This window comes from Podarcis cretensis (genome assembly GCF_951804945.1).
Source record: "Podarcis cretensis genome assembly, chromosome: Z".
In the NCBI taxonomy this organism is placed as follows: Eukaryota; Metazoa; Chordata; class Lepidosauria; order Squamata; family Lacertidae; genus Podarcis; species Podarcis cretensis.
In genome coordinates this window covers 9,181,975-9,204,622 of record NC_137184.1, presented here as the reverse complement: position 1 = coordinate 9,204,622, position 22,648 = coordinate 9,181,975, and the positions used below count along the sequence as shown (strand labels likewise).

The following is a 22,648-nucleotide window of genomic DNA, read 5'->3' as shown; positions in this document are numbered from 1 at the left end:
TAGGTGTAATTGTTCTTTTTAACTTTTTAAATGTGGTTTTTATTATATGGTTTTATGTTTTATTTGAGATATACAGTGGTACCTCTACTTACGTGCCCCTCTTGTTATGTATCCTTCAGGATACGCACGTGGCAAACCCAGAAGTACCTATTTATCTACTTGCACTTTGATGTTCTTTCGAACTGCTAGGTGGGCAGGAGCTGAGACTGAACAACGGGAGCTCACCCCGTCGCGGGGATTTGAACCACTGACCTACTGATCAGCAAGCCCTATTTCCTCCCCTGCCCTCCCCCCCCCTCAATGCACAAGTGGCCACCCTCCAAGGGATTGTACCCCACCCCTTAACTTTAGTTTTTGGGGACTGCACCGCTGGTTCTTCAATTTTCTTTAAAAAGGTTGCTGTTTTCTTCCCTACTTTTTGTTTTTTTTAACGCTTGGTAATTTTGTGTTTTTATGGTGAGGTGTTTTTAGTTGCTTTTGAAGCTGCTCTAGTTGCTTTTGATGTGCAGGGTCTAAAAATATTGTTTTTATTTTACAAGAAGTGCTTGCTTTGATGATGCTGTTGTGATCCTTTCTGGGTGGTTATGAGGCTGCTGGTACTTATTGCTACTAATACCGATAATGATCATACATAATAACAGCAATAATTTTAAAAAGAGAACTGGAATTGATTACCAGAGTCTCCTAGGATCATGGGGGGAGCTGCCACATACCAGTAGTTGGTTCATCCAGCCCTGACTGGCAGCAGCTCTCTGGCAGAAGCCTTTCTCAGTACCTGATCTTTCTTAGTTAAAGATGCCGTGGGCTGAACCTTCTGCCACTGAGCTCTGGTCCCGGAGTGCTCTCAAACTTTATTTTATTTACTTATTTCAGAAAAAAATATATACTACTGTACTTGATTGCAAGACAAAAACAAAAGAACCTCAAAGCTGTTTACAAAAAAAAGAAAGAAAACCAGTTTTGTTGATTTTTTTTTTTTAACCAACTCAGTTCAAAACAAGAAAATTTAAACTTGCAAAAATAGTTAAAAACAGATTAAAATACAGGTCAGCTTTCTACATGTCTGGATAAAGGTAAAGGGACCCCTGACCATTAGGTCCAGTTGTGGCCAACTCTGGGGTTGCGGTGCTCATCTCGCTTTATTGGCCAAGGGAGCTGGCGTACAGCTTCCGGGTCATGTGGCCAGCATGACTAAGCCGCTTCTTGCGAACCAGAGCAGCGCACGGAAACGCCGTTTACCTTCCCGCCGGGGCGGTACCTATTTATCTACTTGCACTTTTGTGCTTTCAAACTGCTAGGTTGGCAGGAGCAGGGACCAAGCAACAGGAGCTCACCCCGTTGCGGGGATTCGAATCACCGACCTTCTGATCAGCAAGTCCTAGGCTCTGTGGTTTAACCCACATGTCTGGGTAAGCTTGCCTAAACAGAAATGTTTTTAGCAGGCACCAAAAAGAGTATGGTGGAAGTCCATGCTTGATGTAAATAGGCAGGGAGTTCCAAAGTGCAGGTGCTGCCACACTAAAAGATTGTTTTCCTACAAATGCGGAAAGAGCGTTACGTGGCACCTGCCTGCTCTGCAGAATGGAGTGGTTGGACAGGCCTTTATGGGGTAAGGTGATTTTTCAGGTAAACTGGTCCCAGGTTAATGGGAATGGTAGTTCTGGGCGCACCTGGACCTCCTTAGTTCCTATAACACATTTCACAGAGTCTTTGGGGAAGCAACACTGACCCACTGGCTGGGTAGTCTGTCTGCACTCCAGAAAGCAAGCCAAAAAGGTCCCTTCCTTCTTCCATGCCTTCAGACAGCAAGCTGAAGCCACATGTGCAGATACAAGCCTGGCTATGTCTAATCCTCTGTGTCTGAATTCCCATCTTTCCTCTGACATCACCTCCATTTGCAACCAGGTGGAGTTGTTCGTGCGTCACATAAACCTCTCAACAGCAGCTTACTACATGCACAAGAGCTGAGTCACCAGACGGACTCAGACCACAGAGGTCCATCAGCAGACCTTCTCGGAGGTCCAGAGAGGCCTGTGCCACTTCCAGCTTTCAATGCCCCTGGCTATTTTTGAAAAAAAAGTATTGATGACTCATGGGGGTGGGGGGGGGGAAAGAATGCATGTCTCTTACTAAATCACAACTATACTTTGCTGAAATTTGGAGCTTTAAGCTGAAAGAGTGCATCACGTTTGGGCTGATGTGTATAAATATATAACAAATGTCTAAACTTGTGACTCTGGCCCAAAGGCCCTCCTGGCTCTCCCTACCTCACTCCCACCTCCTCTAATTGGCACCTGGATCTAGAACAGGATGCAGGCCTGACCCAACAGGTGGTTCTTGGTTTCTTGTATAAACAGGTGGGTCTTCACATGTGAAACTGGGTAGAAGTCTCCCTCCCTCCCTCCCTCGTGTCAAAACTAAGATTGGCTGGGTTGGTAGCTGAGGGAGTTTTGTATTGGAGCTGTATGCTCCACACACAGCTATCCCTTTTGACTTTGTTGCATCGTCATTTGTGCCAAGTCTCTCTCTCTCTGTGTGTGTGTGTGTGTGTGTGTGTACCTAATGACACACACAATACACTACCAAATTGGTTTCCAGTAAGGTTGTATGCTTGTTAGTTCAACTAAGCCTTTGGTTTATTGAATCGTAGAATGGAGAATGTAAGACGGCTTCTTTTCAACCCTTGATTCTGTCATGCCACTTTCCTCAAAGAACCCTGAGAACCATAGTTCTGAAAGTTGTCAAGAGACCCCTATTCACCTCACCAGTTGTTTTTCCCCTGAAAAATAAGGTGGGCGAACTCACCACAAAGTTGCTTGGTTAGTATATTGTGGGGCCAGTCATAGTGCCACCCCCCTCCCTGGGCAGTGGCTAAATGTAAGATATGAATAATAAACTCAAGCAGACAATGGTTTGGATTAGAAACGGCCACAACTTACTGAATATTGATATAGTGGATTTTTGGCTTTGGGAGTATATCCATTCCGGCCCCCGGCCCCATACAAAAAATAATTATTATTTAATTTTTAAAAGGTAAGGGGAAAAGGTTACCTCAAGTTTAAAAATAAATAAATTGCACCTTTCAGAGGTACAATTTCAGGATAGGTCATCACACTCAGTCCCTCTTCCCAAGGAACTGTGGGAACTTTAGCTCTGTGATGGAGATTCTGTCTCCAGTCAATTCTTGGGACCCTTAATGAGATATACTTCCCAGGATTCTTTAGGGAAGCCATGACTGTGTGATACAGGAGTGTCGCAGTGGATATGACCAGCTTGCTTTTGCTTCAAATGATAAGCTTTCTATCTCATTCTCCTTTTCCACCTTCGGATGTAGAAGCCAAAACAGGTTTGAATATATGCAGTCTTAACTGGTTAGTGGGCAGATGACTAGTGAATAGGAAGACTGGAAGCTGCCTTATACTGAGTCAGACCATTGGTCCATAAAGCTCAGTATTGTCTTCATTGACTGACAGAAGCTCTCCAGGGTTTCAGACAGGGGACATTCTCAGCCCTGCTTGTTGTTGTTTAGTCGTTTAGTCGTGTCTGACTCTTCGTGACCCCATGGACCAGAGCATGCCAGGCACTCCTGTCTTCCACTGCCTCCCGCAGTTTGGTCAAACTCATGCTGGTAGCTTCGAGAACACTGTCCCACCATCTTGTCCTCTGTCGTCCCCTTCTCTTTGTGCCCTCCATCTTTCACAACATCAGGGTCTTTTCCAGGGAGTCTTCTCTTCTCATGAGGTGGCCAAAGTATTGGAGCCTCAGCTTCACAATCTGTCCTTCCAGTGAGCACTCAGGGCTGATTTCCTTCAGAATGGGTCGGTTTGATCTTCTTGCAGTCCATGGGACTCTCAAGAGTCTCCTCCAGCACCATAATTCAAAAGCATCATTTCTTCGGCGATCAGCCTTCTTTATGGTCCAGCTCTTACTTCCATACATCACTACTGGGAAAACCATGGCTTTTACTATACGGACCTTTGTTGGCAAGGTGATGTCTCAGCCCTACTAGCATCATGTAAATATATGGTAAAGGATTAAGCAGTGGTTCCCCAATGCAAGCTTGGGTTAAAAGTGGGTCCTGGGGCTGAAACAGTTGGGACAAGCCTGCTCTGTACTGAGCTAGAAGGAACATAATAAGCTGCTTTGTTCCCAAGTGGGTGTTCCAAGCCCCTTGACTGTTGCTCCACGGAATGCAGTTCCTCTTCTCTAGCAGACAGGATCTGGCCACTCTTGGCTCCTTGCAGCTCCCAAACAGCCTCCCTCACAGAAAATGATGAAGTTACCTTTGCTGCTCATGTTTCGAGTGTCTCTTCTCCTCTGAAACCAGATCGCCTCCTCCAAAGCATCCAACCTGTGCCTTGTTATTATATTCTAGGGAACAATTCAGCAGTGTGGCCAGTGAGGCAGGTAGCAGCCACCTGGATGGGATGGGAAAGGCGCAGAGATATGCTTGCATTCAAAGCCATGGAAACTTGGCCTCTATCCCACAGACTTATCTGCACCTCAGAGGGGAGAGGGCGAAGGAGGTAGCGCTGGGGGAGAGGGTTCTTGCTTATATCAGGGGCTTGCTTATATTTCTTGCTTATATTTCGACCTTCAGGGTCGAAAGACGCCAAATATTTCTGTTGCCATTTCAAAAGGTGGATAGCAAGTTTTTGTGTTTTGTTACAACTATTAGTAGCCCACTATTAGTGTGCATTTTACTATTAGTATTTTAACAAAAGACAGATTCCGCTTAACTGCGTATAAGTCCTCTAAGCAGTTTACAAAGTATATCAACATTGGAATTGTCAGCAAAAAAACAAGTCTTAAGAAGAGCAGAACGAGTAAACTCAACAATTAAAAGTATGCTTTATAAGGTAAAAATACAGATTAAAATATATGTCAACTTCACATGTCTGGGGAGGCGTGCATAAACAGAAGTGTTTTTAGCAGGCACACAAAACAAGACAGCAAAGGTACCGGCCTTGTGTCAGTGGTAATCGGGCAACAATCACACCAAAGACTTAAAAGAGTGGGAAAGTGTGGAAGAATATATTATAAAACATTGTTCCCAAATCAAACCCTTGATATGTATTGACTAAATTTCACAAAGTAAAAATTCAGATAGATATGTTATTTATTGTGTGTAAATGAGATAACAAAGGTAATCAACACAAATGAAAAGAAAAATAGAATAGAAGAAGCTGCAGTGTGGTTGTGGGAAGTCACGGGTGAAGAAATGTGGATATTTTTTGGATTTGTTTTACATTCAACGTAAGTTAAAGTATAGATTGGAATATGTAATTGTATAACGAAAGAAAATCAAATAAAAAGCATCACAGGGGGGAAAATGTCAATGGGCTGAGAATTCAGAGTTTAGGATTTTTGGCTTGTTATTTTATTGGTTAATCGCGTTATTGGGGGGGGAGATGTTTCAGTGACACTTAATAATGAAATAAATTGAAATGGATAAAATTAATTAAAAGCCAAATTAAAATGATATACAACAGAACCCCCCAACTCTCATCCAACTGTACATACAATAAAAAGAACAAGCCTTATCCCTGCCACACTCCCAACAATTAAAGGAAAACAAAGCTGAGAGACCTTTGACCCCTCTCGATGCTGATGGACTCCAGTTCTTATCAGCCCCAAGTTTTAGAGTTGATGGGAGTTATAGGTCAGAGTTTCCCCAGCCTTTGTGTGTGTTTTGAGTTGGCATCTGTCTGTCTCAGGAGACAATGGAGGAGTGCATCTTCGGGGGTCAAACTGTTGGAGAGTTGCAGCGCCTGCTGTGGCTGTAGAGACCGAAATGGGAGAGACATGTTCTGTTGCAGGTGGGGCAGGTGAAAGTGGCTGGTTGTGCTACTGCAGTTGCATCATGGCATTTCTTCTCTCTGCTCTCCTCCCTGTGGTCATTTCTCCTCTTGTCACTGCTGTGGATACCCAACCTGATTGATTGTGTCCAGGCACTGTGGTAATCTGCAAGGAATTCCCACTATAACTATTGAGACTGCGTACATGGGAACTGTAGTTTAGGGTTACTGGGAATTGTAGCTCTGGCATGTTCGGGTTTTTTAAACAATCTTTAAAACCTCTTCTTTCCTGATCTTGCTGGCTGGTGAAATCTGTGCAAGTACAGTGGTTCCTCAGGTTAAATAATTAATTCGTTCCGGAGGTCCGTTCTTAACCTGAAACTGTTCTTAACCTGAAGCACCACTTTAGCTAAAGGGGCCTCCCGCTGCCGCCAGAGCACGATTTCTGTTCTCATCCTGAAGCAAAGTTCTTAACCCGAGGTAATATTTCTGGGTTAGCGGAGTCTGTAACCTGAGGTACCACTGTATTTCAATTACCTCAACGATAAATTAGTGTGTAACTTGACGAAAAACCAACAAATCATCCTTCAAAATATTTGTTGCTTTTATTGTCTGTGCCTGGAGCAGGAGGAGGGGCTCGACCAGAAAATCTTGCTCTAAGCCTTGCTTACACTGGCAGACCATCAATATATACTGCTCAGTTTTCTTTTCTTTCTAAATGAAAGCTCCATATGGCTTTCTGCAGAAATAAGGCATGACGCTCTCCAAGAAGTTTCCTAGCTATCTCTCCACTGAGTTCACTGCTCCCACCTAAGCCCCTGCCTGTCTCCTCCCTGGACAAAGGGGACAATGGGAGGGGGCATTTACAGGTGGAATCTGACCTAGCAGCCTCTAGGCATAATGACTTTCTCTCAGAGGTATTTTTAGCTGTGAACAAATTTCAGGAAAAGCTTTTGTGTGGGGAGACACTGAGCCCTTTGTTCAGGCTTCTGGGAATGAAGTAAGCCCTGAATGGTTTTTAGAGTTTTATACACTGAACTCCTGTCTGCCATGATCAAGACTTTTTTTTTATTTTTAATGGGGAGAAATGGCATTTTGAGCAAATCTTGGAGGGGAAAAAGGGCTTGTTTCTCTGATCAAGACTTCTTGGACCAAGGTAACTTGAGCAGAGTCAAGGTGACTTGGGAAGAGTCTAGCCCAATAGTATCTGCTTGAGTTTTGAACTTCTTTCTGAGGCCCTGGGGGTGAAGTCAACCCCCAGCCTTTGTGCTTGATGCCCTTAGCTGGAGATGCCAGGGGGTTGACAGTGGTGCTTTATGCATGCAATGCCAGGGGCTTTTACCCACTGAGCTATGGGCTTCTTTACAGTCATACCTTGGGTTACAGTTGCTTCCAGTTGTGTTTTTTCGGGATGTGGACCACCGAAACCTGGAAGTACCGGAACGGGTTACTTCCGAGTTTCAGCGGTCGCGCATGCGCAGAAGCTCTAAATCACTCTTCGTGCATGTGCAGATGCGCCGAATCACAACCGCACATGCACAGACGCGACACTGCAGGTTGCGAATGTGCATCCCGCACGGATCACATTCGCAACCCGAGCGTCCACTGTACATGGATCCAGCATTTCCTGCTGCTAGCTCACATTACTTTTATAAGCGTTTTACAACAACCCTCTAGGGTAGGTCATTGTCAATATCTCTCCCCCCACCCATAACACAGACAAGAAGCTGAAAGTGGCTTTGCTGCAGACTTCCTAGTGAGGACACAGCAGGAGTGGGGTTCAAACCTCAACCTCTGAGAACAACACCAACCTAGTATTGCTGTTGGCGTCTAGCACAGCACACTTTAGAATGTGTGAAGAACTTGGCAGACATTCATTCATCTTTGCAACAACCCTCTTGTAAGGCAGGCTTGCATTCCCCTGTACTGTGTGCAAACCTTGGCCCATCACCCCAAGGCATCTCTCAAATGCATCACTCCCTGGGCTCATCCAAACTTCCACTTGTCCTATGCTTTCCAGGCACGAGCCTGAGTGGTTTTTCATTCTGCTGCTTTTTAATCCACTGATTAACACTGAATCAGAACAAACATAAATGCACAGAAAACCCGACTGATGTTTGTGCAGTGGGACAAGCAGAATTGTGGATGAGCCCTCTGTCTGCTTAACTCTCATTGACTGTGAAGTTGCCTAAAGTCACTAACCAGCAAGTCTCTTTTTAGTAACAACTCTCAGTGTTTGAGAGCTTCTGCTTCGAGTATTGTGAGTGCTGTCAATTGCATCTTTTCCTCTTCCCCCTCTGGGGTGGGGATTAGGCTTTTGTTTGCTCTGTAAACAGAATTGCACAGTAGACTGTAGACACCAAGTTTTATTCTGTTCTCTCAACAATCAAGGGAAATATTTTGTTGGGGAGGGGAGAGAGAGAGAGATATTTTGATGGGCTCAGTACTCAAATAATGGGTTGTGGAGAAAAGGTAGTTGTCCTGCTGCAAGCATTGACCTCTGCCACAGCAAGGAGATGCTAAACTTCCTTGTGCAAGGCTCACACTAAATGCCAGAAGAGAACAAAGATACAGTACAGTGTTGGGGAGGGGAGGGGAGGGAAGCAGAGCTCTAATGTTGCTTCAGCAACAGCCAGCCTTATACTGGGCCCTATATAGGAGCAAGCAGTTCTTCTTAAGTTGTATAACTTGGGTTAAGTGCTTAATTAGTTCCAGAGGTCCGTTCTTAACCTGAAACTGTTCTTAACCTGAAGCACCACTTTAGCTAGTGGGGCCTCCTGCTGCCACCACACCGCCGGAGCACGATTTCTGTTCTCATCCTGAAGCAAAGTTCTTAACCCAAGGTACTGTTTCTGGGTTAGCGGAGTCTGTAACCTGAAGCGTCTGTAACCTGAAGTGTATGTAACCCGAGGTACCAATGTACTCTACTTTCACATAAAGGTACTTACTTCTTCAGTTAAATAGGGGCCACCAGTGCCAGATTTACGTATAAGCTAAACAAGCTATAGCTTAGGGCCTCACTCTCTTGGGCCCCCCAAAAAAATTTAAAGGAAAAAACAAGCTGGATGTACATTTCCAAAATACAGTGGTACCTCAGGTTGCATACACTTCAGATTGCATACGCTTCAGGTTACAGACTCCACTAACCCAGAAATAGTGCTTCAGGTTAAGAACTTTGCTTCAGGATGAGAACAGAAATTGTGCTCCGGCGGTACGGCGGCAGCGGGAGGCCCCATTAGCTAAAGTGGTGCTTCAGGTTAAGAACAGTTTCAGGTTAAGAACGGACCTCCGGAACGAATTAAGTACTTAACCTGAGGTACCACTATATAAGATGAAAAACAAATAAAATAAAACCTACATATAGCAACAGTGTTTTGTGTTCTGTAGGCTCCTGTGATGTAAGTAATGGGCCCCCCACCTGCTAGCCAGCTCCCTAAAATATCACATATAAAGGGCCCCATTACCTTCAGTAGCTTAGGGCCTCATCGAACCTAAATCCGGCCCTGGGGACCACCCTGTTCTAGCAGTCTTTGCTCAGCTGACCGCTTTCACATGCTTTAAAAAAATCTTAGCAGTTTATTTTTCCTTTTACAGTTGTATGGGATTTGCATTCCCCAGTGGTTACAAATTTGGAGTCATGCTGGGATGCATTTAGCACAGCGCTGCAGCTGTTTCCTCAAAAAGTTGCACAGAGGTCAAGGGGTGGCTTCCCCTTTAAGCTGTGCTCCTCTATACACCTTTTGGAGGAGGAGTCATTGGTGCCATCAAGGAAGGCCTCTGGGCTGTATGTACAGAGTTGCACTAAGCAGAATGAACCGGAGGGCCCCCAGACACAGCAAGGCTTCAGCAACACAGGAAACTGCCTTATACTGCATCAGGCTATTGGCACATGTAGCTCAATATTGTCTACACTGGCTGGCAGCAGCTCCTCCGGGGTTTCAGGCAGGGATCTCACCCAATCCTACTTGGAGATGCAGGGATTTAACCTCAGACCTTCTGCATGCAAAGCATGATGCTCTGCCTGTGAACTATGGCTCTTCCAGCTGTGAAGCAATATGCATTACAGTGGTACCTCGGGTTACATGCGCTTCAGGTTACAGACGCTTCAGGTTACACACTCCTCTAACCCAGAAATAGTACCTCGGGTTAAGAACTTTGCTTCAGGATGAGAACAGAAATCGTGCAGCAGCGGCGCAGCATGGCAGCAGGAGGCCCCATTAGCTAAAGTGGTGCTTCAGGTTAATAACAGTTTCAGGTTAAGAACGGACCTCCGGAACGAATTAAGTACTTAACCCGAGGTACCACTGTACTGTCTAAGGAGGGGATGGTGTGGTGTACAGGTACAGTTAATTTTTCAAGTATGCCAGAACTAGACAATAGGTGACTGCACCGAGCTTAATTTATACAGGGTGAGTCTTTTAAAAGAGGCCGCGTGGAACATGTGTACTCTGTATCCACAGGACTTTTTTTAAAGGACTCACCCTGTATTTATACCTATATTTGAAAAGCTACTGCTGATCCCCCTAGTGGCCAGGCAGGGTATTATATTTCAGCCAATTTGTAGGACAAGAAGAGCCTGAAGCTGAGCACACTGGGGTAGCCAACATTGTTGGATAACAGCTCCCATCCAGCCATCATGGGATCCTTGGCCATTGGGCATCCTGTGTGGGGCTGATGGGAGTTGGAGGGATGAAAAATCCACCCATGCATGAAGGCCTTTCAGCTTCCTGCCCAGTCTCGTAAAGGTAAAGGGACCCCTGACCATTAGGTCCAGTCATGGCCAACTCTGGGGTTGCGGTGCTCATCTCGCTTTACTGGCCAAGGGAGCCGGCGTACAGCTTCCGGGTCATGTGGCCAGCAGGACTAAGCTGCTTCTGGCAAACCAGAGCAGCGCACGGAAACGCCGTTTACCTTCCTGTCGGAGCGGTACCTATTTATCTACTTGCACTTAGACGTGCTTTCAAACTGCTAGGTTGGCAGGAGCAGGGACCGAGCAATGGGAACTCACCCGGTCGCGGGGATTTGAACCGCAGACCTTCTGATTGGCAAGTCCTAGGCTCTATGGTTTAACCCACAGCGCCACCCGCGTCCTACATGTCTGGGTCCTAGGGGGCCTCATCTGCATCACTGCTCCAGGACAATCCATTCTGCTATATCAAGGAATTCCTCCTTTTGGCCAGTAGCTCAGAGTGTGGCTAAGTGAGCTCAAGTTGCTGTGCCTTCTCGTTCAGCAAGGCAACCGAGTATAGTTTTGCACCTTCTTGGGCAAGAAGACGAACATGGCACAGGTGTTGTTGGTCACTGCAGCAGCTCCTTCAGCACCCATGTCTCTTGGTCCTGGGTACCCCCTGAGGCAGCACTTGGGACCTTCCCCTCAAACCACCCTCACAAATGCCCCTGTTTACAAGTTCATATCATAATATCACACAATAATGATATTATACAACCATATTTTGCAGCCATATCATTAAATCATGCAACCACAAGATCACATTATCATACAATCATAAGATCACAATACAGTGGTCCTTCGGGTTAAGAACTTAATTCGTTCCGAAGGTCCGTTCTTAAGCTGAAACTGTTCTTAACCTGAAGCATCACTTTAGCTAATGGGGCCTCCTGCTGCTGCCGTGCAATTTCTGTTCTCATTCTGAAGCAAAGTTCTTAATCCGAGGTACTATTTCTGGGTTAGCGGAGTCTGTAACCTGAAGCGTCTGTAACCCAAGGTACCACTGTATCTTACAATCATACGATCATACAAATACAACACCATATAGATATCACAACATCACAAGGCCATACAATCTTAATATCACAAATCACTATATCATAATATCATATCACACAATCACATCATAACATCATCAGATATAATAGCCCTCAATGATACCCCCCACATATGATTGGATGAATGTGTGACAGTGTGATATGATTTTATGATATTGTTATTTTGTGATATTGATTGTATGATATGATGATTGTGTGATAATCATATTTGTAGCGTGTTAATTATTTTTATAAAGACAAGCTAACCAGATTCATTTTGCACATTTGGCCATTCTGTTCCCAGGATGGACCACCCAGTGGTTTGTGGCTTTTCCTGACCACGAATATACAGTCTTGTGGGACTGAGTTGCAAAGTCTGTCTGGTTGCCATTCTCAGTTTAAATGGGAATAAACTCCATTAAACATATTAGGATTTAGTTTGCATTTCCTCTGATGTATGCAAATTGTGTGTAATTTTGTCTAAAATTTGCACTTTTGCAGCCAGTTTCCCCTAATATAGTATAGGTTATTATATTGCTTTCATCAGTATTTTTATGTACACTTTCCCCAAGTATATACTCTATTTTTTTACATACTTTTAAAAATTGGAGATCCGCCCTGCAAAATTTGGAGGGGTGTGAATTTCAAATGATAGATGCATTGGGTTCATCTGCTGCCTTTGGGAAGTGTTAATTGGGTAGAGTCACAATGAAATGGGAACTGATTCAGTTTCTCACATGTCTTCATTTGCATCCCAAGCTATGGAGATCTACAAGCAACATTTAGAGTGTACTTGTATTACTAAAGGGTATGCTGGTGACAGCATTTATCCTAATCTTTTTTTTTAAAAAAAAAAAAATTGAACAGTGAGAAATACATTTTTAGTTGGTGTTCTTTTTTTTTTTTTTAACTGAGCTTCCTTCACCCTTGTCGTATGAAGTCAAACATTTTCATGTGAGATGTTGAAGGCCTGTGGATTATTAATTAACTTGAAGTAGCAACTAGTAAATTTCCTACAGTCATACCTCATGTTACGTCCGCTTCATGTTACGTTCTTTCAGATTACGTCCCTCAGCAACCCGGAAGTACCGGAAAGGGTTACTTCCGGGTTTTGCCACTCCCGCGTGCGCAGAAGTGCTAAATTGCACTTCACGCATGCACACAAGCACCAAATCGCATCGCGCACCTGCACAGATATGGCGCTTCAGGTTGCGCTCTTTTCATGTTGCTAACGGGCCTCCGAAACGGATCCCATTCACAAGCAGAAGTACCATTGTACTCTATGTAAGAGGCAGAATGTAAAAAGAGACCTGCATCTGGTCCAACATTCTATTCCTACAGTGGCCAACTAGAAACCTCAATAAGGGAGCCCACAGGCAGGTCCTGAGCTCAACAGCCCCTCTCCCCACCCCCTTGTGATTCCCAGCATCTGCCACTCAGAGGCGGACTGCCTCCAACAGCGGAGGTAAAACAGAGGCATCGTGGCCAGCAGCCTGTTCCTCCATGAATATATCTAATCCTCTTTTGAAGCCATCCAGGTTGGTGGCCCAAATTTGATTAGGGTTGATAATCTAATCAAAATCCATCTTACGGGAGACTTGTAAGCAAGACCCAAGTGCCACCCAACTATTCAGAAAATGAAGAAATGGGACAGATTCCGTCATACACGTGCTGTTACAGCTAATGTCTTGAAAGGTAAAGGTAAAGGGACCCCTGACCATTAGGTCCAGTCATGGACGACTCTGGGGTTGTGGCACTCATCTCGCTTTATTGGCCGAGGGAGCCGGCGTGCAGCTTCTGGGTCACGTGGCCAGCAGGACTAAGCCGCTTCTGGTAAATCAGACCAGCGCACGGAAATGCCGTTTACCTTCCCGCCGGAGTGGTACCTATTTATCTACTTGCACTTTGACATGCTTTTGAACTGCTAGGTTGGCAGGAGCTGGGACCGAGCGACGGGAGCTTACCCCGTCGCGGGGATTCGAACCACCGACCTTCTGATTGGCAAGCCCTAGGCTCTGTCGTTTAACCCACAGCACCACCCGTGTCCCATCTCATATATGTATTGCAACATTAATATATATTAAAAAGTCTCCTGTAAGATGGGGCATCTGGTTGGCTGCTGTGAGATCAGGATGCTGGACTAGATGGGCCTTTGGCCTGATCCAGCCACAGGGTTCTTTTTACGTTCTACCCCCCACCCTCTCTGAATAACAGTTCCTGGGATTGCAAGTGCAGAGGGTGCTCAGGTCCTGCCTCTGGGCTTCTCGCAGGTATCTTGTTTGTCAAGGTGAGAATAGGATGCTGTACTAGATGGGCCACTAGCCTGACCCATGCTCTTATTTCGTTCTGTCTCCTCTGTTGGAGGCAGTATATGCCTCTGGATAGAGGCTGCTGAGAATTACTAGTGAAGAAAGGGTGTTTGCATTCAGGCCCTCCTTTTGAGCCTCTCACTGAGGCTACCTGGCTGGCCACTGTGAGGCCAGGATGTGGGTCTAGATGGGCATGTGGCCTGTTTCTTCTTAAGTCCTGTTTTACAGTTCCCTGCTGGCTTTTTCTTTTACCTACACTTATTCTGCATTTATATTTTGCAGGGGTCCTGGCAGCTGGGGAGCACACATTCCCTTTCCAGTTCCTGCTTCCAGGTATAGTGAATTTATTCTTTTGCTCTCTTGTTCCCATTGATTTCCAGGACTGCGACTGAACAGTGACTTCAGACTTCCTATAACCTCGGTTTTAATGTCCTGTGAGCACAATCACAGGGTTGCCTGGGGTGTCATGCAAGTGCTTAACTGCTGTCAGATATTGCTATTATTATTGCCTTTCACCCTAACTTACCACGGCAGGCTGCAATGATTTAAAATACACTGTTAAAACAGCTTACAACTAAGTTAAAATCATAGGAGTGTGGTGGGTCTCAGTTGCATCAGCGGACAGAAAAGAGAGGTTTATTTTCAGCATACGACAAAAACTATTCAATGAAGATGTCAGATGCACCTCTGTGGGGTGGGAATTCCAAAACCTGTGCAAGAGCTACCCATGGTTTTGTGTCAAGTGAATGAATGTGAATGAGGTGTTGTTCTAACAACCACAGTCTGCTTTCAGCCAGCCCCCACCTGTCTACCTTGCTGCTTACTGCCAAGTCCAGTAGCTGTCAGATTGCGCCGCCTCCTACTCCATCTCAATGTTGCCTTTGTTGAGGGAGGAGGAAGAGGAGGAGGAGGAGGAGGATGGGGACAGAACTAGAATGGGTTGGCTCTTCCTCCCCTTTGGCAGCACCTCCTGTTGGGCTCCCTGTCTTATTTATTGGTTTATTTATTAAATATATATATATATACGACCCTTCATCTGAGTTCACATGGTCACTAGTCACTATGGGCTCATACACACTAATGGTTCACTGTGCTTTTTAGGCACAGTTCTGTGCTTTTCCAGTCTGTGTCGTAGCATTTCTATTTTAATTTTTTCCTCCTCAGCCGCTTTCCTCATGGAAACCCACTGTTTAAGGCCCTTGGCAACTTGCAGAAAAGCCCAAATTGTCATTTGTTCCAGTTTGGCGTTAAAGATCAGATTTTCTTGGGGAAAGTGGTGGGGTTGGGGAAAGTACTCTAGCGCAGACCAGGAAAGTGCGGGTCTGTTGCCTAGAAAGCACGGGGCAAGTGTGAATGAGCCCTACAGCTGAATATGTGGAACAGAAGCTGATCTGCAGTGCCCCCCCAAAAAAAATTTTTTTGCACCTATCAGGGTCTTCAGGTTCAAATCATGCACTCCATTCTCTCGCTTAATTTTTAAAATTGGTTGTTTCTATATAAAACCGTGAAACATTAAACAAGAACGTTATTCCCCTCCCCCCAAAACCCCTGCTTATTCATCATAGTTTGTTTGTTTGTTTGTTTTAATTGAATGGCTGAGCTTTGACTTTGTGGATGTGCATAAGAACATCTTCTCTGTCAGGAAGCTCACTGGGTGGATTTTGGGCTGGTCACACCTTTCCTGCCTAGCCTACCTGCAGAGTTGTTAAGCTGGTGTCCATGGGGGTGTTTCCAGTTTGTCTTGAGGGTTTGTTTGTTTAAAGGAAGCTGGGGATATAAAGAATAAACAGTTAACTAAAATAACTAGGAACTTCTAAATCTTCTAAAGAGAATTTAAAAATGCTTAGAAAGAGGGGTAGTTGAAGAACGTGTCTGTCTGGGGCTGTTCATAGTCCATGCAAACACCAAATTGAAAACAGACTTTGATGCAAAGCACAGAACTGAACATTCCTAAGAATATTTACATTCTGAAATTTGATATCTATACTAATTATGGATTGTATGGATTTCATCATGCTGTTTCTGGAACATCGATTTTATCTTGTCCCTTTTAAAAAAAAAATACTGTACCATTTTTGTTCTACGCATGCTCCATATGTTATTCTGTAATGTACATTGCTTAGAGAGCTTTGATTGCAGGTGATTCATGAATATTTTAAACAAATAAAAACAATTGGCATTCGTAAGGCAGCTTGCAATATCCGCCTGCTTTTCCTTTTTTTAAAAAAAAGAAAGCAACAATTTTCTAGTCCTTATGACCTGCACAACATACGGCCCACTTGCAGATCCCCCAAGGATGGCCTGCAAAAAATGTAAACGAAAGTAAAGATGTAATGAGTGCTTTTCCATGTGCCACTTGAACTGCCTTCTGCTATTGTGCCCAATGTTTTTCTTCTAGGGAAAAAAGGTGTTGGTACTGCATACCCCTGCGTACCCCCAGAATAAAAGCGCTGATTGTGCTCATCATGTAATTTGGTGGATGGGTTGCCACTGAACATTCTCTCCTGTTTGTCACGTAACCCACGGCAACCAACCATTGCCAATCTATCTCTAGTCCGAGAGGAGTGAGAGTCATATATTTCCGCTGTGTTTTTGGTCGTTACTGGCATTGGACAGGGACCAACGCAGCTGACACCTGCTATGCGGTGAGCGGCAGCAACATGAGGGCTTCTTACCCCACCCTTGCTGCGCAGCAGCCCACCAAGTTAATTTATCTTAATTGAAATTTCCCTTTTTAAAAATATGGTTTATTTGCAAAACAGTTTAATCATTAATTATACCTTTACTTGGAAATTGGTCCGAAGAAGTTTAGCCTATTTTAATTTTGGCCCCTACCTACTGCCAAGTTGTGCAGGTCTGCCTTATAGTCAGGGCCGGCTCAGCCGTGAGGCGAAGTGAGGTGACTGCCTCAGGTGGCAAGATCCACCAGGGCAACAGATCCTGATGTCAACCTTTCCTCCCACCCCCACCTTATTCCTGATGTAGATCTTCCCTCACCATTTCTTCCCTGGTGGGGAGGGAGGTGCCATTTTGGGGTCTGCCTCAGGTGCCAAAATGTCTTGGTTTAGCCGTGCTTATGGTTGTAAAATGCCCCACATCACCCTCCTCCCCAAAACCATCAGAAATCAAGAAGATGTACGGTTTTGGTTTTACTTCTAATGTTTGCAAAACATATGCATGTCAAAACCATTTCCTAGAGTAGAATGAGATTTTGGCAAAATATTTTTGTTGTTCTTTTCTAGTGCAAGTCATAAGAAAGTGTGTTTGTGTGGGTGTTTAAAAGCTGGGGGGAAGTACATTATATGCCATGTCTTGTCTCTTTTCTCTTTGGAAAACAGCTTCAGCTCCTACATCCTTTGAGGGTCCCTTTGGGAAGGTCTTGCACCAGGTCAAAGCTGTGATAGAGACACCACGGTTTTCCAAGGATCACAAATGCAGCAAGATATTCTATGTCCTCTGCCCGCTGAACCTGAATGATATCCCTGAGATTGAGGTAAGAGTTGGTGGGAAGGAAAGAAGGTGGTAGGCACCCCCACACCTTGCTTTTCAATCCCAAGGGATAGTTCATTAAACCACTTTGGGAATTCCGTGAAGGGAATAGGAATCTCCTCGTCATCTTCAGCAACCTTAAACTATAGTTCACAGGATTCTTAGAGGAGAAGCCAATGATGGTTCAAAGTGGCCTCATAGTGCTTTAAATGAATAGTGCAGGTGGGGCCTAACTCAGTGGCAGGCAGGCTGTGTTTTCCCTTCTCATCCTAGTGTTCCTTTTCTGCAGCAGCCAAACACAACGTCGATCACAAAGAAGTTCAGCTACAAGCTCGTGAAAACTGGCAACGTGGTCCTGACAGCCACCACAGACCTCAAGGGCTACGTTGTAGGGCAGGTCATCCAGTTGCGGACAGACATTGAGAACAAATCAGGCCGGGACTCCAGCACCATTGTAGCCAGCCTCATCCAGGTAACCGGGCTAGGCTTTTGATAGTGTATTTTAGGTGCTCAGCTTTGCTTGAGGGGCACTTGTTCATTTTTCGTTCCCTTGCTGCAGATGCAAACATAGGAAGCTGTCTTTATGAAGAATTAGGATTAGCTGTTGATGAATCCAAGGCAAAACTATAGGGTTGTATTCAACTCAGTTCTTCTCAGAATAATAGGCCCATTTTTTTTAAATTAGATGTACTTGGAGTAGGTCTGGTTGTTGTTTAGTTGTTTAGTCATGTCCGACTCTTCGTGACCCCATGGACCAGAGCACGCCAGGCACTCCTGTCTTCCACTGCCTCCCGCAGTTTGGTCAGACTCATGCTGGTAGCTTCGAGAGCACTATCCAACCATCTCATCCTCTCTCATCCCCTTCTCCTTGTGCCCTCCATCTTTCCCAACATCAGGGTCTTTTCCAGGGAGTCTTCTCTTCTCATGAGGGGGCCAAAGTATTTTAGCCTCAGCTTCACAATCTGTCCTTCCAGTGAGCACTCAGGGCTGATTTCCTTCAGAATGGAGAGGTTTGATCTTCTTGCAGTCCAAGGGACTCTCAAGAGTCTCCTCCGGCACCATAATTCAAAAGCATCCATTCTCCGGCGATCAGCCGCCTTTATGGTCCAGCTCTCACTTCCATACATCACTATTGTGAAAACCATAGCTTTAACTATACGTACCTTATTTTCCCCTTCTCTTCTCCCAAACCCAGAAAGTTGCCTACAAATCCAAGCGGTGGATCTATGACCTGAGGACCATAGCGGAAGTGGAGGGTTCTCCTGTGAAGGCCTGGAAGCATGCAGAATGGAGAGAGCAGATTCTCGTCCCAGCGCTGCCTCAGTCCATCCTGCAAGGCTGCAGCCTCATCCATATTGACTACTACATCCAGGTAAGGTCCAGGTTCTGCTGAGGATTAGGAGCACAGGTTGTGGGTACCAATATAGCAGAGGCAGCAGGGGGCCTTTTTCAGCCCGAGGGCCACATTTCCTCCTGGGCAGCCTCTTGAGGGCCAGAAGCAAAAGTGGGTGAGTTAACAGGGAAACAGGTGTATCAAGCAGCACATATATTTTGTAAATAATAAAAAAACACCTTCCAGGCACCAACATCCCTAGGGAGGGATGAAATGTAGACCTGAGGGCTAGACAGAGAGGTCTGGAGAGCCATATTCAGCCACTGGGACTGACACTTCCACACCCCTGATGTATGGGTCCTTGGTCTGACCCCACAGGACTGCTCCTTATAGAGTCATAGAGTTGGAAGGGCTGTAAGGGCCATCCAGTCCAAACCCCTGCAATGTCCTCATGCTTGCTGTCATATTGTTGTCTCCCTGCCCCTAGGTTTCCCTGAAATCTCCTGAGGTTTCTGTTGCTCTCCCGATCTACATTGGCAACATCGCTGTGAACAGGATCCCCCTCAACCCGACCCGCTCGGTCCCTCACGTCCCGTCGCCCGTGATCCCGAGTGCACCACCGGTGGACGAGGAGGCTGCCGGTGGCTACCACCCCATGGACAACATTTCCATCCCCACCAAGAGCCACTCCCAGCAGCAGCCTTTCAGCTATGCACCAGGCTTGAGCTTCCCGGAAGCAAGGCTAGACTCTGAGCAGGGCAGCTCGCCCAACCACCCCACACTCTGCCTCTCGACAGGAGCGACGGTCCCTTACTATGCCGAGGGGACGGTGGTTCCGGTTCCCACAGCCAGCTCCCTCATCCTGCCTCCAGAGTATAGCACCTGGGGTTACCCCTACGGTAAGCAGCTGCCTAGCCTCAGATAGGATTCCCTGGCTGGGGCAGAGACCCCAGGGGTTGTGCTGTTTCCCATATGGACAGCAGTGTGTGATGCCTATGGGGACTGGTGGGGCAGAAGGGCAGGGAGGTCAGCAGCCAGTGGCACCAGAGCAGATGACAGACAAAGCCAGTATATTCTATCTTTGTCTCCTCCTCCTCCAAGACTAAAAAGGAAGGCCCACAGCTCTGTGACAGAGCACCTGCTTTGCATGCAGAAGATCCCATGTTCAGTTCCCAGCATCTCCCAGAAAGAATGGGAGAGTCTCTTTCCTGGGGAATTTGCAACTAGGCAGCCTCAACGGCACTGAACTGAATGGACCACTGGCAGCTTGTTATGTTCCTCAGGCTGCAGACGGTTAGAGCTCATGGTCTACTGATCTGTGGACCATAAGAACATCAGAAGGCCAGTGGCCCATCTAGTCCAGCATCCCATTCTCGCAGTCGCCAACCAGATGCCTGCAGGACCTGAGCTCCAGAGCCCTCTCCCCTTGTGCAAGTTGCAGCAACTGGTACTCAGAATCATTGCTGCCATGGAGGATAGCCATCATGGCTAGTAGACACCATTAAATTTACTCCTCTGTTAATTGGTCTAATCCTCTTTTGAAGCCTTGCAAGTTGGTGGCCATCACAGCCTCCTGTGAAGTTAAGTTCCGAAGAATGACTAGGGAATGACTAGGGACTGACTGTGTGGCCACAGTTTGAAAACTCTGAACTAGATGGCTTTCAACTTCTCTCTCTCTTTTGCTTCCTTCCAGAGGCACCCCCTTCATATGAACAAAGTTGCAGCAGCGCAACCTCCAGCCTGAGCAATGGCAACTAGCCACGAGCTCACAACCTGATGTCTGGCGTGCCAAGCTGGGAGAAAGGACAGTACAAAACATTGCCTGGAGGGGGCGCTCTCTCCCCCAGCAATAGTTCCCTGGGCCATGGCTGCCTTGCACAACAGTCTCTTTCCTTGTGCTGTACAGTTCATCATCTTACTTGCTGCTTTATAATCCGAACACCCGTGATGCCTTATCTGAAATGTGGGAGTCATCGTGTATGGAAAGATTGAGGTGTGTGCAGATCAGTGTGTGTGTGTGTGTGTGTGTGAGAGAGAGAGAGAGAGAGAGAATGAATGAATGAATGAACAAATGAATGAATGAATGTACATATGTATATATTTTGAGTGCCACCCCATATCTGTTGTGTGCTAACCAGAAAAGGTGTGTGGGTGTAGACAAATTGCTTCTCTGCTGGGCATCCCGTGATTTAAGCCCAGTGCGCCCTTTTGCACTAGCTTGCCCTCTAGAGAACAGTACAGGCAGTGCAGGAAGAGCTGCTATCAACATTCCTTCTGATGTAGGGCAACTGGCATTTCCCTGCCATTTTTTTAAAAAAATGTGGCATAGCACATCTGATTTTTACTCTGGGTGCTTGTAGTAGTTCCTTTTTTGGCTCTTGAGTGCTTGTAGTAGCTACCATTTCCCCTCTCTCTGCCACCCCTGTAATCCACAGACTGGAGACAACTGACAATCACAATTCTAGCCTAACTCTACCTCTTGACTTTGCTTCTCCCAGGAAGTGAGTCCAGATGGAGGAGGGGAAGGAGGAGAGCTTTTTGGAAAAGAGAAGAAAAACATACAGTTTGTTAAGCATCATTCCAAATAGTTAGGAGCTTTGGGTGGTGATGCACTTGATCCATTGGACAACAGTGGGTGGGAACAGGTCTCGTGCTGTGCTCCACAGTGAGTGGCTCTGCAGCTTTGCAGCTCATGGCCAGTGGAGGTGTGAGGCTGGTTGGCCATATTCCTTCTGGAGTTTCTTGCCTCCTCCTTCAAATAGAGAGTTCTGGCTGCTTACTAGCATAGCAGTTTTAAAAGTGGACTAGCTGTTGCCCAGAGAGGCTCCTGGCCTCTGCAATCTCAATGTTACAGAACAGCCAATGTCAAAGTACTTTTAAAGCAGGTCTTCTGACACACTGTGTGTGTCTGTGGGTTTGTGGGGGTTTATTTTTCCCATGGCTATTTACCACATTGGGCGTTATGTTTTTCTGTGTGTGCAAGTCTGATCTGCTAAGCACCACCTCTGGAGTAGTGAAGCCTTTTTCCTTTCTCTCGGCCAGCCTCTCTTCATGAGCTCCTTCAAGTTTGCTGGGTGGCTGATCCAGCAACATGGACATGCAAACGTTCACATTCCCAGCACCACGTGGTTTTTATAGGACAATTGATCCTCTTCAACGACCCTTTTTATTTGTGTCTTTTTCCAATCAGCCTTGTTTAAATGGTGAAACTTTGAAAACACAGATTTTAATGTATTTAATAAATTATTCTGAGACCTTGAATGTAAAAATGTCTTCTTTGCTTCGCTCGCAACCCCCCCCCCACTGCACCCCTCTCAGCATCTCTGATTGAATCAGGAGTTAGCCCTCTAAGTGCTGTTCTGAACAACTGCCGGCCTCATCCTGCATGTGTGTGACAAGAGTTTTCCAGCAATGGAGGGCCACAGGTTCCCCATCTCTGGATTTAACCATAAATGTGAAGCAGGAGTCATTCTGCCTGTCCTGGCGCATTTTGCAAATCCCTCTGTTTCTGAAGGGACGCGGGTGGCGCTGTGGGTTAAACCACAGAGCCTAGGACTTGCCGATCAGAAGGTCGGCAGTTTGAATCCCCGCGACAGGGTGAGCTCCCGTTGCTCGGTTCCTGCTCCTGCCAACCTAGCAGTTCGAAAGCATGTTAAAGTGCTAGTAGATAAATAGGTACCGCTCTGGCGGGAAGGTAAACGGCGTTTCCATGCGCTGCTCTGGTTCGCCAGAAGCGGCTTAGTCATGCTGGCCACATGACCCAGAAGCTGTACGGCGGCTCCATCGGCCCATAAAGCGAGATGAGCACCGCAACCCCAGAGTCAGCCACGACTGGACCTAATGGTCAGGGGTCCCTTTACCATTACCTTTTACTGTTTCTGAAACAGAAGAATGCTGGTGCTAATGTAGTCAAATCAGCAACACCCCCCCAAGAGGGGGTGTATCAACAGGAG

At 46.0% G+C, this 22,648-nt stretch overlaps 1 protein-coding gene across 2 annotated transcripts in view; it reads left to right on the top strand.

Annotated features, from left to right (window-relative positions):
* Positions 1-21,956, top strand: part of ARRDC1 (arrestin domain containing 1) — a 54,037-nt gene extending 32,081 nt beyond the window's left edge. The window contains exons 3-8 of one of the 2 annotated variants that reach the window (XM_079962179.1): positions 14,156-14,206; positions 17,212-17,366; positions 17,655-17,834; positions 18,558-18,734; positions 19,183-19,594; positions 20,389-21,956. In XM_079962179.1, coding sequence (XP_079818305.1) covers positions 14,156-14,206; positions 17,212-17,366; positions 17,655-17,834; positions 18,558-18,734; positions 19,183-19,594; positions 20,389-20,453 — 1,040 coding nt within the window. In that variant the 3' untranslated portion in view covers positions 20,454-21,956. Of the gene's footprint in view, positions 1-14,155; positions 14,207-17,211; positions 17,367-17,651; positions 17,835-18,557; positions 18,735-19,182; positions 19,595-20,388 lie in introns of both variants that reach the window. The other variant, XM_079962178.1, reaches the window with a different exon arrangement.
* Positions 21,957-22,648: the final 692 nt, after the last annotated feature.